Here is a 17,608-nt window from a genome sequence, read left to right as displayed (position 1 = left end):
GACCTTGAAAAAGACAAATAATTGGGTGTCAGAACAAATTAAACCAGAACTATCACTAGAAGCTAAAATGATGAAACTGAGGTTATAATACTTTGGACACATCATGAGAAGACATGATTCATTAGAAAAGACAATAATGCTGGGAAAAACTGCAGGGAGTAGAAAAAGAGGAACACCAAACAAGAGATGGATTGATTTTATAAAGGAAGCCACAGACGTGAACTTACAAGATCTGAATAGGGTAGTTCATGACAGGTGCTACTGGAGATCGCTGATTCATAGCGTCGCCACAAGTCATAATCGACTTAAAGGCACATAACAACAATGCCTTACATAGAATTTTTAATGAAAAGTGGGCTAAAAGTGTTCTAATGAATACCTTTTTCCTTTCTGACTCTCCAGGCACATGGATATATAGCAATAAAGTGATTGTGTATGGGCTTAGCAATCAGCTCCAAATGAGAGTCTTTTAGTGTTATACAAGCAAGGCAGAGGTGTCCTTTATGCCAACCTTGTCCAAGAGGTCTCTACAAGGCTAGCTGGTGTCTTAAATAGGATTACTCCTTTTAGAGAGGAAAGAGGAATTGCAACATTTTGCTTCTGGTTCTAATTTGTTTATTTTTTAAAAAATATGCAAATTTACTTTTGTAAGAAGCAGGCTTTCCCAGAAGTGTGACCCAGCCATTATATGGAACAGTAATGTTAGAAGTGGCATTATATGGAACAATAATGTTAGAAGTGGTTTTATTGTCTTTAGTTCGCTGTGTTGGTAATACTAAATATCTTATTTTATAGTACACTGCTTCTGTAATTTTTTGTTGTGAAGGGTCTTATAAATCTGCCAATAAAATAAAAATAAATAGCATGACTTCACATTCTGTGATGTTAGGAGTACTCCATATTAAAACCTAGAAGCATCATCCAGTTTCAGTGATATCTGAATTTCTCTCAGCGTATGGCTTCCCATATTTCTAAACATAGATGCTTTATTGCATTCCATGTTCACCACCAGTAGCCTAAAAGAAAAATCAGCAAATGTGCCCTGTTCAGAACACTGAAAAGCAATTTAAATTAAGTAAAATTGTATACATGATGCATGAAATAGGTTGGCTGAAGAATGTGAAGTTTCACTGAGAAGAAATTGTGCTTCCATTATTGGCAGAATCTGGAATGTTTGTTGGTGTCAGCACTGACAGATTCCTATTCAACTGACCTTTCTTATCTTGTCTGGATAATCAGATAATGATGGCCAATGCAGTTATGGGTGCGGGGAAATATTCATACTTGGTTCATAACCCAAAAGACTGCTATTTTAATGCACTTAGGATCTCATGTGAAATTCCACAGCACCAGGTTCTTCTAGACTAAAATAATGAAAATCTCTCTTGCTTTGTTTTTTAATGCATAGAAGTGATGGCTCCATACTGGGTTGGTTAACACAAGGCTTTCCATTTGTAAGCACTCCTATGTGAAGGAGAGCACCAAGGTTGCTAAGTGAAATACTCAAAAGTGAGCAAATGCCAAATCTTAATTAAAGACTGAATCACAGAGCAACGGCATTCTTCTACCACAGTAACAGTCACAAGATAAAAACAGGTCAGATATATAAGATAGCTAATTAGCATGGGTGGGGTAGTAATATCTTTGGTAAATAATTTTCCCTTTGTCCATTTTAATCTTGTTCACAAAAATATAGAATAAACGTGGCCTACTACAAATAATTTAGCACCCCAGAATTCCACACATTTTATGCATATTTCCAGTTGAATGGTAGCCCCTCAGGCAAGATTAAAATGTGAAGTAGAAATATTAATATGTTCCCACTGTTATGTGAATAATCCATTTACTGTCCATTCTTGCCACATCTGCAATCACATGTATGGTTATACTACAAAATAATCTTACTTTCTCTGGCCTGTAGGCTTTTGATCCCAGTCACTTACATTCTTTCCAACAGTCCTGGACACTGCAGGCTTGAACAAAGACTCTGGGCAAACAACGTTGTGTACTTCTAACAGCTTTGAGGTTGCTTAAGGAAGTCTCAAGCTTGAGGATTTAAGATCATCTTAAGTAATTCTGCAAGTAGTTTAATATAGGTGAAAATATTAGAACTCTTGGAACTCAGTCCACAAGAAAAACTCAACAAAATCTAGAATCCTTTTTAAAGATCAGTTCCAGAAGCGTTGCTTGAGGAACTAATTCCAGCACATTGGGTTGGATCCAGACTTAGGCTGCAATCCAGGACATGTCTGCTCAGAAGTAAGTTCAATTGGGTTCAATGGGACTTACTCCCAGGTAAGTGTGTACTGGATTGCAACCTTAGTTATGCTTACTATAGAGCCACTTAAATCAATAGGACTTAATTTAGGCTGCAATCGTAACCTCACTTACCTGGGAGTAAGCCCCATTGAATTCAATAGGACTACTTCTGAGTAGACATGGTTAGGATTGTGCTATAAGTCTGGATCAAACCCACTATTTCACATTTACACCAATTTTATGTACAACTGTGTTTCACATGCATTTCACCAGCAGCTGCACCCTTCTCCAAGTGCAGACATACCCACTTCAAAAATTAAGGCAGTGCCCTTGCTTACTTCAACTGTTGAAAAACTTAGATGAGGATTTTTATCAGGAAAAAATCAAGGCACGTTTATAATGAGGAATTATGTATATAAGATGACATAATAAAAACCTGGAGTTATGCAGTAAAACTTTATGAGTTACCTAATCAAATCTATGAGGGCAGTAAAAATGGTTTATTATCTTCCTTAATCCGTAACTTCAAGGAGTCATATACCCTAAAGCAATGGAAGTATTTAGGTCTGGATAAAGAGAGTGCTGTAAGTAACTATGCTGGGTGAAGAATAAGAACATCAGCGCTGCTGGTTTTCACAAGAGTTGTGGTTACCTGAAGATTTAATTCTGTGAGATGTAAATGCCTCCATACCTCTGTGCTTCCTTCTGTAGTCGTATTGATTATGTGACACTGAATATTGTGTGTGATATTTTACACATATTGCTGTATTACTTTGGGACAGCGCTCCACATTTCCCATCCTAAATTACTGAAGCATCTTCTGCTTTTAAAGTGCTGATCCAACCAGCTTTGCTTTTTGTAGCTGCTTGTGCTCCCTGCTCCTGAGGATGCTGATCTTTCCTCACTTTAAGCCAGCAGAGAAGCCTGCCCCACCTCCACTGACTGATTGAGAGTTCTACCTGGGCTTGACCTCTGAAGGTTTGGGGACATATCTTTCATGTGCCTCAGCTGGAGGCTTGACATTTTCTCTCGGAAGTATCAACTGGAGACCACCTTTTGACATGTTCCTGGGACAAGATCAGCTGGGGAGAGCTTGAGGGCCCCCAGTTGCAGTGGTCTTGGGTAAAGGAAGGTATGATAAGAGAGGAGGGACAAGTCTGGTCAGGGGGATGTCATGCGATAGAGATAATTGGTGGCTGTGCTGCAAGTCAGCCCCTTCTCTACGCAGAGGAATTGGGTTGTGCTATCAGCCAGCCCTCAGGCTTGCTATTAAACAAGATGTCCCTTGCTGATGATTTGATTGTGAAGAAGGAGGAGCTTTTCCAGGTAGTACGAGGCCTTTTACAGTTTGTCCCAAAGGATAGGATGGAATCAATGGTGATCTGCTATGACTTGCTTGCAAGGTATTTTGAGGGCAAAATTGCTTGCATTTGCCAGGAACTTGACTCCAGTATTATAGGAGGAGAATCTCAAGTGGTCTCTAGGGCATTATCTAGTCCCTGCCCTCCTAAAGGCAATGGTGATTAGGCCACTCCTTAAATCCTCCCTGAATCAAGAAAGTGTAAATAACTACCATCTGGTCAAATGGCCCCTTCTTGGGCAAGGTTCTTGAGTGGGTGGTCACTAGCCAGCTCCATGCTCTCTTGGATGAGACAAATTTTCTAGATTCATTTCAGACCTGGTTTTGGCACAGAAACTCCCTTGGTTGCCCTGTACAATTATTAAATGTCTTAAATAATACAGTGACCTGTGTTGGGAGAAAGACAGGGAGAGTGTGACCCTGTTGATTCTCTTTGATCTTTCAGTGGCTTTCAGTACCATTGACTAGGGGTCGCCAACCTTTCTGGACCAGAGGGCACATTTCATATTTCGAGAGAGTGCTGGGGCACCAGTCACATAATGGCTGCCATGGTACATGGCATAACGCAGCATGTTAGCTGCCTTATATATTTAGCTCTGCTGTTTGTTTTAACTTCGTTAATTTTTTAGCTTTTGTCATAACACAACATGGCTGCCATGGGGGCATGGCATAACACAAAATTAGAGAGCAGCTGTGGTGAAGCTGTCCACATAATTATATTTCCATACCAAAAAAGGCTTCACCTGTTAAATTTCTGCCTGCCATACAGCTGTTAAAGGCATAAGAACCCTGTTTTTCCTCAATGGCAACCTTAAATCAAAGCCTACACTGCCCTCCTGTACCTGCTTATCTGGATGTAAGCCCCATTAAACACAATGAGGCTTAGTTCTGAGTAGACATGTGTAACATTATACTGTAAATTAACTACAAAGTGAATTCTTACTGTGTTCCTGATCTTTAGCTCCTACAAAACAGGAGACATGCCTAAGCCTTTTTGCAAAGTTTTCACGTTTGCCTTTTGGGCAGGAGGCAGATTCTTTAACATTCACATAAACTTATTGTATAGTATCATTTGCCAGAAATAACCTCTTGGCACTACCTCGTCTCAGGCAAACCCAACACAGGAAAGATGCACCCTGGCTGCTAGGGGAAAAGGTAGAGAAAACTATGGAGATTCCAAGGGCTGGGGGGGGGGGAGACAGAAGCAGAAAAACTGCACTAAAAGGGACATCAAAACCTATTATTTGGTGTCCAAACAACTCACTGATCAGTCACAGTTCTAACTTCATTAATTGGCTAACACTGACAGGCAGGATCAGCCAGACTGGCTCATTTTACATCACTTAGAAGAGTACATGAACATTTTGCTTCATAACATTCTTCCTAGGAGGGTTAGAGGCTTACTTTAAAAAAAAAATGAAAGCTCAAGATCTAGGCTACCTGCTGAGGGCATCACGGAAGGCCTTCATGAGCACCATTGACCATGATATTTTCCTGGAGAGGCTGTCTGAATTGGGACTGGGTGGCACTGCTTTGTGGTGGTTCCAGTCCTATCTGGACAGTTATCTCTAGAGAGTGGTGCTTGGGGAATGCTGCTCAGCCCTGTGGAGCCTTCAATGTGAGGTTTCACAGGGGTTAGTTTTATTCCCCATGCTGTTTAACATCTGTATGAAACTGATGAGTCATGAAACGGGTCATCTGGATGGAGTGATATAAAAGGTCTCACTATTGAGATGTTTATGCTTGTTTCTCACATGGCTTTCCTTCCCCCTCAAAAAAACTAACCATACAGTAGGAGTTATTGAACAAAGACTGACAGAAGAGTAGTCCACATCATGACCTGCACCATATGGTATTAGGGAGATGGATTGTGCATGGTAATACGGATCCTTGCCTTTGTTAACATTTTATTCTCTGATTTTCCCAAACTAACAATCATGGTGACTCAGCAGCCAAGGAATGAGAGTGGATGCCCTTCCTTAGCATCAGCTGAAGAGGGGGATGCTACCTGTTCTTCTTTCAGTCATGCTCCCTCACTATTACATTTACCCATTTATGGCCTGTTCTGTCCATCTTAATAGCAGCAACCCTGTTTCACCCACTGTGTGGTTTGTCCAGAGTTAAATTCTCATTTCAATAGAAAAAACAAGTCATAAAATATTTCCATGCATGAACTAAACAGACAGTTGGTTATCAGAAATTGTATATTCAGCTGTTCCTCCCTCTACCATTTTATAGCCAATATGGAATTTCAGGGACTTCAGTTTTCCTTTTTCTATTCCTGTTCTAATTCCATGTGATCCCTGTAACTGGTTTTATAATCTATGTTGGACAGTGAAAAAAGCGGATAAGAGAAAAATCAACTCCTTTGAAATGTGGTGTTGGAGGAGAGCTTTGCGGATACCACAGACTGCGAAAAAGGCAAATAATTGGGTGTCAGAACAAATTAAACCAGGGCTATCACTAGAAGCTAAAATGATGAAACTGAGGTTATCATACTTTGGACACATCATGAGAAGACATGATTCTCTAGAAAAGACCATAATGCTGGGAAAAACTGAAGGGAGTAGGAAAAGAGGAAGGCCAAACAAGAGATGGATTGATTCCATAAACGAAGCCACAGACCTGAACTTACAAGATCTGAACAGGGTGGTTCATGACAGATGCTCTTGGAGGTCGCTGATTCATAGGGTCGCCATAAGTCTCAGTCGTCTTGGAGGCACATAACAACAACAAACCCTTTATAGTCAAATATGGCTTTTTTGGTCACTTGGCACATCAGCTTCTGTTGAGGTAAATTTAGAATTGTATTTTGTCTGATTCATGTTGTGTGTATTCACCAACCACATGGTTAGATCATAACTGTGTAATGAAACTTAGGAGCAGTTGAGTCAGATTGGCCTACCCATCACTCACTCATTGCATTGATGTATCTCTTGCATTACTGGTGAATAAGAACAGCATGAAATCTGTCTTAATCCTTTTTGTACAAATCTACTATAGTGTTGGGTCAAATGAAATTACCTTGGGGAAATTATCTTGGGGATCCTCAAAGGTTAGTTTCCAGCTTGATAGTAATTCTGGCTTACTTTATCCCTGTTTTGGCATCAATTGATAATCCTCAGATCTAGCTTTGACCCTATCACCCACTGTGCAATCCTATTTGTTGAACCTATTTTTAAATATAATATTTGGCCCTCTAACACATACACTCTACTATTCTCAATAACCCATGTTCAGAGGTTCATTTTCTCTTCACCTAGAGGAAAGGGAAATCCAATGATCTTAAAGGTGGGGGAAGCTTTCTAACACCACAAGACCCTTCCCGATAGCCCAGTTAATCTCTAATTGAAGAAAACTACTACTAATGAATCGTCAGTGTATGCTCATCTCTAGAAACTGGAAATAGGATCTCCATTTGTTGGAACTAACATTTGTATGTTGCAGGTCTGGAGGAAACTCGCAGTTCAGTTTTATAGCCTTTACTTTGGTGCTTCTAATGACTGATGTACCAATAAAGCTATTTTGTGTCATTAAAGAAGCTATATGTTTATACCTTTTGAAAATGAATTTCCTCTCTTGCCTGGTGTGTAATACCAATTAACTTGAAATATGGCTGTGGTTATTTCCATTCATAGAACCCTATACAGTCTTTTACTGTACATGATAGTGAATTGGCTCTTCCATTAAGCAGAATCTTGCCAGCAAATCTGGGGTTAGATTGTCACATCATGATATGCAATGTGATTTCTTCGTGATTACAGTTCATTGTCCTTAAAATGTTCACATGTTAAAGCAACTTTGGTAGGAAGACTGTTTCTTTCCTGACTTTTGGATGCCTTCCCTGTGCATCCAAATGTTTATAATGTTTCTGGCATTTCAGTACACTTTGTTTTAATCCCAGTGGGGTGTATTGTAAAATTGCTAGCTATTTCCAGGCAGTTTGTCTGAAATACAGAATGTTAAATGCATCAAAGAAATAGCTATTATGGTATATGATGATTTGCAAGTGCAAAAGAATTGTAACTTTTTGTTTTGGTTCAGGCTTTACTACCATGCATTGTTACAGTACAAAATTATATCTTGGCCAGTACTATTCATAGAGTGTTACAAGCATAGCATGAGACAGAAAGTGGGAATGGTTTCTGGCACAAATATGAGGAATGCATCAGCAAACAGCAACAGTATGCATAGAACATCTGTAGAAAAATAAACTCAAATGGAATTGGATGATGTGTAAAAGATATTCTTATAGGTGTTAATCTGGTGACCCAGTTGAAGTCATTCAAGTGAGGAAACAAGACACCAGCTGGACAGGAACAATGCTTTGGAAACTGCAGGCTCAGTCCCCCCTCCCTGCTGTCTGTCTGTCTGTTTCCATTATGATAGAATTTGGTTGTTTGTGTTTTTAAAAAATAAAATAAAAATTGGTGGCACAGTAGGACAGAAAGAATACTATAATTTTAACAGTTTGTCAGGACTCCTGAGGCTGTGTTCAATTCCCTTCTCTAATATACATGTTCTGTGTGATCATGTATATATATGATGCTCTTTGTCATTAATAGTCTACCTTAAATTGGAGATTCCTGAGAAGTTTTTGTTAGAGATTGCTTCAGCTACAAATGAGTCACAGAGAGAGTCAAGAAAACTCTCTTGATAAGGATTGTGCTTCTGGCACAGGGTCTGACTGATTTGTGATGAGAAGGACTTTTCTACAGGTCAGATTAATCAGTGTGCACCACTGATTTTGTGCTAGTGTTTTCCCTTCTTTTTACTATAGCATATTATAGTCTGGGCTATGTGGGGCAATATGAGACATTAATGTGTAAATTGTGGAGGACCCTACTTTAGGGGGACAGGTAGCCTGTGGTACTTCTCGAAACATGATTTTAGGCCTAGAGACATTCCTGGATATGCAAATAATTTTCTGCATTCCCAGATTTTAGGACATTGTAACCCTATTCATAGACATCTTAAATCATGAACCTGGGAGGTACCTTGTCTGGGTTGCCACCCTTAGTGATAGGATACTGTCTGTTTCCATTGTTACAACAGCAAGTGGCTTATCCAATCTAAATACTGCAGCCTTATATGGGCTTTCTGCTGCAGATGGTCTTTTATCTCTACTCCTTCCACTTTTCCAATTTATGGGTTGGACCTAGACTAAGTAATTTGCACTTGAATCCCATTGGAGTCAATGGTACTTAAGTTAACTCACAACTAACTTACCCACTGACTTCAGTGGGACCTAAGCTCAACTACCTTTGTCTGGGTCTAACTTAGTGTCTGAATTCCATTATCTCTTCAAAGCTCTGTGATTCTGTGGTGGTGTTGGTCATGGTGGTTGCTTGCACCTATCTTTATTGTTCTGGTCTGCTTGCATATCTGGGAGTATCTGCTGCTCCCACCTGTTTTATGGGCTGCCTTCTTGGGCATGACCACTGCATCAGTTTCAGGTTATGAGCTTGTCTGATCTGGAAAGAGAGTGACCTTCCAGACCACGATTCCTGCCCAGACAACACTTCTTTCCTAATGCTAGTGGGCTGTATTCAACTAAGCCATACTCAAAGGAAACCCATTGAAAGTAATGAACCTAAGTTAGTTATGTCTGTCAACTTCAGTGGGTCTGTTCTGAGTAGGACTGGCACTGAATGCCACCCCATGTGTTGACGTAGGCACACACCTGTGGTGAGATGTAAGGAGGGCATGGGTTCTGCTTCTCATGCTGGATATGCTGTTAATATGTTTAGTTTTCTTGCAAATGAGAACATGGTTGCAGTTCCTCTTTCATAGAATTTTAAAGAACCTGAGCCATATCATAGAATAGGAGATAGGAACAAGATAGGAAGCTGTCTTATACTGAGTCAGACCACTGGTCCATCTTGTTCAGTATTGGCTACACTGACTGGCAGTGGCTCTCTGTGGTTTCAGGCAGAATTCTCTTCCAGCCCTATCTGGAGATGCAAGGGATTGAACTTGGGACCTTCTGCATGCAAGGCAGATGCTCTGCCACTGAGCTATTTATTTATTTATGAGATTTGTTAGACACCCATCTGGCAGAGGTTAATCTGCCACTCTGGGCGACTTACAACCAAACACAAGTACATTCCATATAGACATAATCAAAATCCTAAAAATGAGAGATTAAAAATTAAAAGCTTTAACTATAAATTTCTACAAAACACTGTCTATGCTTGGATATTAGTAATGGTGAGAAATGTGTGAAAGAGAAAGGGAAATAGAACAAAATCACATCAGCATCTTTTCACAAATCAGTTACAAACACAGAATACAAAAGGATAATAAATTAAAGGGTATAAACTGTAATGCTAACGTCTGTATCCTCAAATACTTCATCAAGCATTGTTGAAACTTTACTCCAATTCAGGCGGTCAAGTCCACACCCAATCTTCGGTATAGAAATACAAGTTACAGCATTATTAAGGCAATGGATTTTCATCGCTTCCAAGATCTTCTGTAGATTGTCATAGGTAGGCTTATGAAAGTATTTGTTCTTTGTAATCAGATAGTACACATATCGATTCTTTCTCTTCAGAACAGCCACATCCCCAGTCTTCTTTTTCTGGTTCAAGAGCTCCTGAACACCACCAAACTTCTTCTTAAAAATGGCAGCTATGCCAGCACTCATATGACAATCCTCACTGATACAGTGAGCCAAGGAGTCTGTTCCAGTACATGTAAAAAGGTCTCCCTGTATGTACCTGATTCTTTCTTCTTTTGCCGACCGGGCGCTAGCCATGATAGTATGGAGGACTTTTCAGGATTTCTTCAGATATAAGAACTGGAAACGAATGCAGTATTCATATTGAAAAAAAGAAACAAATTGGGATAGACAGTTGCAACCCCAAACCAAGAAATGCGTATTGAGGCATGGGAAACACTGAAAAATCTTGAAAAACAGGTCTTCCCTCCCACTCCGGGACGGGGGTGTTATTTTATTTACTGGGCCTTTTTTAATACACTGTAGAATGCTCCCGAGAGTTTCAGCAAAATACTTTTGCCCACATCGTTTTAGGATAAAAGCAGAATAGCAGCATAAAAATAGCGCCCACTGGCCCCTATTCCCAACACCCGTTGTAACTGCTGGTCTATTAGGCGTCTTCACAGCACAATACGCCTCCGGCTATTTCAGAAGTGGTGGCTTTTACACCCGCCCCCTCCCAGCCGGAAGCTATGGACCTTCCCCTATTGTACCTCTTTAATAGTCATGACTTCCTTCAAAGAATCCTGGGAACTGTTGTTTGTTAATGATGCTGAGCCACATTTCTCAGATTGGTTTAACGAATCCTTCTTCCCAAGGAACTCTGGGAATTGTAGCTCTGTGAGGAGAACAGGGGTCTCCTAGCAGCTCTCAGCACCCTTAACAAATTACAGTTCCCAGGATTCTTTGGGGGAAACAGTGACTGTTAAAAGTGATATAATAGTGCTTTAAGTGTATGGTGCAGATGTGGCTTAAGTGGTAGTCTTAACAGTCAATCCCACTTTCCAGGGAACTCTTGAGTATTGTAGCTCTGTGTGGGGAATTGGGATCTCCTAACAGCTCTCAGCACCCTTAATAAATGACCGTTCCCAGGATTATTTGAGAGAAGCTATGACTGCTTAAAGTTGTATAATAGTGCTTCAAATATATAGAGCAGAGGAGCCCTGGACAGTTTCATGCTGTTTCTTAAAATGTTGCTGAATGATCCTTAAAGGCAGGGAAATAATATTGAACTATGGGCATGAATTAGTAAAATCTGAAAAGTGGTAAGGAGAATGTAATTGCAAATCTCCCCACCCCCAACCTTAAACGCTGTACATCCTTCCTCCCCATTTGGCTAAGACCAAGAGAAATGTTTATTACACACTTTAAACTTCAGTGTTCTCATTACATTAACAGAAATATATGTGGCATGCAGCCATAGAAGAATGTAAAAGCAAGCTAATGAATGCTAATACTATCCAAGTAGCTTGTCAATAGGACAAATTTAATAAACAGTGTTTGGGGATTCAGCATTCATAAGTCAGTGTGTTGCTAGGGTACAAAAAGTCAGAGTTTCCATATTCTCCCATCTGCTTTGAGGATGTTGGTGATCTGCATTTCTTGCCTGTGTCAGGCCATAGCCTCAGATGAAGTAGTGCCAAAAATTAGATGATGGTTCCTCTGAACCTAATTTTTAATCCATGCCCATTCAATATAAGTGAAAATGTTACCAAGTGGCAGGGTGACATTTTCGTCTAAAGACAGAAATAATACATATAGGATAGTAAGCAACAATAGACAGATAAAGAGGAACAGATGTTATATTGTATATAAAGTTTAATGGTTTCAGTCCTGATTTACTGTTGACATATTTTGTACATTGATTCAATAATGGCAAATTTTAAAATGTGGATATTAAAAATACTGATATTGATATTGATAAAAATGGAAATGGACTGCCTTCAAGTCGATTACGACTTATGGTGACCCTATGAATAGGGTTTTCATGCTAAGCGGTATTCAGAGGTGGTTTACCATTGCCTTCCTCTGAGGCTGAGAGGCAGTGACTGGCCCAAGGTCACCTAGTGAGCTTCACAGCTGTGTGGGGATTTGAACCCTGGTCTCCCAGGTCATAGTCCAACACTCTAACCACTACGCCTCATTGGGTCTCTTTGAATATGGATATTGATAATATCCATATTAAAATATGGGTATTAAAATATATTAATAAGATGATACAAGCCTGTTAAATGCATACTCCATGTCAATATGAAAGCTATATGCATCTTTTGATTCAGGTGGTGCATAGGAATTCACCTTTTAGCAGATCAGGCTGTTGCCCAGTAATGTCTACTCTGACTGTCAGTGTCTTCCCAAGACCTTAGGTAGAGAGATCTAACTCATCATCTGCTAACTGAGCCTTTTAACTGGATTGGATTTAGGACCTTCTGCATACAAAGCCTGTGCTGTACCCTTTAAACCAGGGTCTCTTTTCCACATTGTGGATTGTTACCTATGTCTGTATTTATTTTTTATTTTTTTTATTATTCTTCCTATCTGGTTAGGCCTCTTGTGGCTCATGGAATTAACAGTCTAGAACTTTTTTTTAAAAAGCTGCTACATAACTAATCCCGGGCTTACCTGGACTTTAACAATACCACCTTAAAGTTTTTTAAATGTTTAAGATGTTCAAAAGACATTTTTAAGATGTTTTAAGAAGTTTTTAGAGTTGTGTCCCTTTCCCCTGGGCTCCTTCTGGGAGAAAGGGCAGAATATAAATTTAATAAATAAATAACAACAAATGTACACACCTCCAGGAGGCATCTAGGCTTTGCCAGATTACAGGAAAAAGATAGCATCAAACTGAGAAGCAGCCACTGAGAGTGTTTACTCCACAGAAGTTGTTAATGGAAAGGGTTCTTGACTACTCATACATAACCATGGATACTCTGTAGTGGTTCCCAAACTTACTTCCCCATGGACCACTTGAAAATTGCTGAGAATCTAGGCGGACCACAATGAATTTTTTTGCCTGTTATAGCAATTGTAATGTGCTATGCTAAATGCCACATGATTTTTAATTTTAATTTCTTTTATTTCTTATGTATTGTATTTCATTGTATTATAGTTTCAATTCCATAGAATTCCATTGAATTCACACCGTAGACCATCTGAATTAAGATCATGGGCCATCGTTTGGGAACCCCTGCTCTAGAGCCTACTCTGAGGCTTTTATATTAATTCATTAATATGTAAATCCAATACTGAGCAGTCAAGGTTAGAACATGCTGTAGCCAATTGACACTTCGAAGGTGGGCTGTACCTCTCAAAGACAAAATATTTTATTCATTCATTTCATATATTTATATATAGTTTAATACCAAAGCCTGTTTCTAAGCAATTTACAAAAAACAAGAGAATATAAAGCAAACAATTAAACTATAAGTATACATGATCTAAAATGCAACCATATCATAAGATGTAATAAGATGTTAGAAAAGCAAAAACATAGCCACATATTTTGAAAACTTCTTAAGAGTCAGAGAAAGCCTGTTGGAGCAGATGTGTCTTTAGTTCTCGTTCTCACCGCATTGGGTACTTATGTTGCTGCAAGAGGGAGGGCATTTCAGAGGGCCAGTAATATCACAGAGAATGCCCATTTCTGAGAAATCACTGGATGGCAATCCACAAGTGATGGGATAGTCAGCCGAGCCTCCTCTGAAAATCCTAAGGTTTGGCTGGGTATATGACAGCAAAGGCAGTAAGCTAAGTATCCAGGCCCTGAGCTATTTAGGGATTTATACATCAACAATAAAATCTGAAACATGTCTCACTAAGCCACCCTAGCTGCCCAGTTCAGCAGTAGCTGCAGGTCATAGACTGTCTTGCATAGAATGCATTGCATTACATATCTTCAGAGAACAGCTTAAGATACATCTCTTCACACAAGCATTTTGGGGAGGTTGTTGAATTAATACGGCCTTTTAGACACTGCTGCTGAATTGCTTTGAATTGTTTTTATTGATTTACTGTGATTAATTGTTTTATGGTTTCTATTATGTACGCTCACTGTGCTGTGATCCTGCAGGAAGAGGGTCGATTTATAAATGTAAACAGTAAATATAACTACTGCAAATATTTAGTCAAAGGCCAAATGTAGCATTGTATATATCCCTATCAAACAGGGTGATTCTGATTGTTTGCAATCAGCTCTGATCAGGGATTTAATTCTAATAATACTCTGAGAAGTCTGATTCTCAGTTATGTTGTTCTCTTATGTATTCTCAGATATTCCAGACAAGACTTGGATGAACTGGTGATGTTAGTGTGCTACAACTGACATAAGGATTGTTCTTGCACTTGATTTTTTGACCTTTTTCTTCTCCTCCGGGGCCAGGATATGTCACTTCACTTCCTTGATCTTTGGCTTTTAGTGCAATCATGTCAATATTCACTTAACACAAAAGGGCATCTCTTACAAGAATGTGCATCAAAGGTGTTTTGCCATAAAAACTGTGAGCCTCCTTGGACAATCCAAGCAATGCAACATATACAGCATCTGTATTAAGGGCGTCTTGGAGAGTTTTGTCAGGAAAAGCAAGAGAAGTTTAACAGAAAGGAATCCGTAACTGTATAGAGCAGTATGAAGCAGTAGTTAGGAGGGATGTAATCAGCTTTGGGATTAGACTTTTTGTGGCTCACAAACAAGATGGGAGGATTCAATGATTGTTTGCAAGACCATATAAAAGCAGAATATTGAACAGATATTGGTGTCTGGAGTTTAATTTCCATACAGTAACAAAGGAATTGAAAGATTTCGGTAGGTATGCATAAGTACATGATGATGAAGGGAATGGCTTTGCCTTAGGGCCCTTTTGTAATGAGCAAATATCAGTTCTGTTGCTATGTGTATCTGCTTGTTCCACCCATGATGATAAAATCAGAAAAAATTGGAAGAATGAGACATTGAAAGTATCTAGTCCATCTATCCACTCAGCACACTATACAGCTGAGGCCAATTATGCCTGTACCATCCCAGATGCAAGAACCATGAACTGCATAATGTAATAATTTCTAGCCAATACAGTGTGCATTTTCCATAGAGTTTAAATGGAATAATAAATTGACTGATGTCAGTGGAATTACTGAAGTCTAGATCTCAAATGAGATCCATGTCTAGTTCCCTTAATCTTGTTGAATATAGAAGAGTTCGGTAGCTACGTTTGATTTTTAAATTTGTTTTGAAGGGTATGACCTATTCTGTTTTGTCTTTTTATACTGAGGCATACAAGTATTAGATAGAACTGACTGGGATTTACTCAAAATTATTAAAAGGTTATAAGTTCTATACTGATTAGGGTTGCCAAGTCAGAAGCTTCCCAAAGCCTGAGATTTCAGGGGCGGGCCCTTGTGATGTCATGGGGATGGGTCGTAGTGATATCACGGGGCGGGCCCAAGTGATGTCATTAAGCATGATACTTGAGCATACAATTCAAACAAAAACATTTCTGATTGGAAATCAAGATCTTGAAAGATAGAGCCTGGGTAGGGAACATTTAATCTAGCCTACTTGATTCTGGCAAGAAGGATTTAAGTGCCCTGTGTAATTTGGAAGAATTTGGTAACATGTGCCTCTGAGCATATGGTGAGTGGTGGCAACACTGCCATCTCCAGAGATGGTGAATTATATTTTTGTATGTTTGTTGGTGTTCTTGTTACTTTGCTTCTTTCCTCTGTTACTAATGATTCTACAGAGAATATAATCTAGAAAATTTTATTTCTGTCATTCATCCTAGAAATCTGTGTCAAATTTATTTTTATTAATTTCTAAGCCTTTTTATTGGTCAATGTCATGTGATGGTGAAGACAACCTCTTGTATTTCAAATTGGAGGTTATGTTCTATTTCTATTTTGGGTGCATTAGCAGTTGAATCTGAAACTGCAGTTTGATGTAAAATCAGACTGATTACAGTCGGGTCCCGCTTTACAGCGCTTCGCTTTACAGCATTCCGCTAATACAGCGGTTGTGAATTGTAGAAAGGCCCCGCTTTACAGCGCCTGTTCCATTTTTACGGCGGTTTTTTGCTGCCGGGCGCCATTTTGGTCAATGTAAATCAATGGGATCCGCTTTACAGCGGTTTTCGCTTTACAGCAGGGGTCTGGAACGTAACCCGCTGTATGAGCGGGGCCCTACTGTACAATATGTTGCTACTTCAGCAATAACCAGCTGTTGGAAAAAAGTGGATGCATGTTTTCAGCCTGCTATGTTTAAACCACTACATTTAAGGCAAGGTGGGCAAGGTCAATTAAAAACATAGAGCACACCTAGCATTTTGCTAGAATATATTTTACCTCCCACTGTTTTATTGTGTGCAAACTGAGACACTCCTGATGTCCACTGGAAACTATTCTGCAGAATAGTCAGTGCCATTATTCCACAATTATGTTTGGAGTTTTTTAGTGTAAATTTTGCAGTGTTGCTGTACTTCACATATTCACAGAAATAGAAACAAAAGAAAATGGTTTCCTATAGGAAACTTCACTAAAATTGCAAAGTAAATCAGACATATTTAAAGTGACCATCTGAACTGTATCAACTGTCTTAATAATGTTACTTCATTTCTGCTAAAACAAGATCAGCACAGCACATGTCTTCTCTCTGTTGTCATGCTTAGGATAGGTGAAACTGACCACAGGGGATGGGGAGGGGAGGAGGAGGGAGAGGAGGTAGGGCAGAGGGGAGGACTGGGATGGGAGCAGGCAGGAGGGGGAGGGGAGGAGAATGACAGGTTTGATCATTTGCATGTTTATTGAGTTTGCTTAGGATAGGTAAAACTGACCGGGGGGGAGGGAGGGAGGTCTGGAGTGGGCAGGGGAGGAGGAAGAAGTAAGAGGGAGGAGGAGGAAGAGAGGGGAGAGGAAAAGGAGGGGAAAAGCAGGTCTGATCATTTGAATGCTTATTGAGTTCAATGGGATTTACTCCTATGCAATCATGGTTAGGATAGGAAAAACTGACCATGGGAGAGGGGGAGGGGGGAAGGGGAAGGAGCATATTGGAGGGGGGCAAAGGAAGGGGGAGGGCAGGGCAGGTTTGATCATTTACATGCTTATAGAGTTCAGTGGTATTTACTTCCGTGCAATCGTGCTTAAGATAGGTAAAACTGACCAGGGGAAGGAGGAGGAGGAAGGGGAAGGAGGAGATTGGAAGGGGATGGGGAGGGAGGGACAAAGGAAGGGGGAAGGAAGGGACAAGAGGGAGAGGATAGGAGGGAGAAGGGAGGGTGGGATTGATCTGGGTTCCCCAGGCTCAGGGCCTGAGAATGATTCTGTATCTTTAAGAGAAGAGAAAATTCAACCAAGTACAGGTTTTCTTGCAACACTGTAATGGGAAAAACCACAAGGTGAAATTCTCCCTCCCCCCTGCATAACTTTTAAAGATACAGAAGATCTCTTGGAGGCTGGGCCTGGCAACCCTAGTTTGATCATTTGCATACTTTTTGAGTTCA

The 17,608-nt window shown here is 39.8% G+C and overlaps 2 protein-coding genes across 8 annotated transcripts in view; one reads left to right on the top strand and one right to left on the bottom strand.

Annotated features, from left to right (window-relative positions):
• Positions 1-17,608, top strand: part of PDIA5 (protein disulfide isomerase family A member 5) — a 271,149-nt gene that overhangs the window by 166,178 nt on the left and 87,363 nt on the right. The gene's annotated exons all lie outside the window — the stretch shown is intronic.
• LOC133378182 (ADP-ribose glycohydrolase OARD1-like) lies at positions 9,927-10,501 on the bottom strand. 2 transcript variants are annotated; one of them, XM_061612966.1, is made up of 2 exons: positions 10,144-10,501; positions 10,012-10,030 (listed from the first exon to the last, which is right to left on the bottom strand). In XM_061612966.1, exons 1-2 carry the CDS (start codon positions 10,377-10,379, stop codon positions 10,012-10,014), a joined length of 255 nt encoding a protein of 84 aa, XP_061468950.1. In that variant the 5' UTR covers positions 10,380-10,501. The 2 variants fall into 2 exon arrangements, with proteins under 2 accessions (XP_061468949.1, XP_061468950.1); XM_061612965.1 differs by having other exon boundaries at positions 9,927-10,501.

This window comes from Rhineura floridana, chromosome 2 (genome assembly GCF_030035675.1).
Source record: "Rhineura floridana isolate rRhiFlo1 chromosome 2, rRhiFlo1.hap2, whole genome shotgun sequence".
Lineage (NCBI taxonomy): Eukaryota > Metazoa > Chordata > Lepidosauria > Squamata > Rhineuridae > Rhineura > Rhineura floridana.
This window is presented reverse-complemented; position numbering and strand designations above follow the sequence as displayed.

Excerpts from the sequence above, each read along its gene's own strand:
- LOC133378182 (XM_061612965.1), bottom strand. The coding sequence starts at position 10,379 with ATGGCTAGCGCCCGGTCGGCAAAAGAAGAAAGAATCAGGTACATACAG.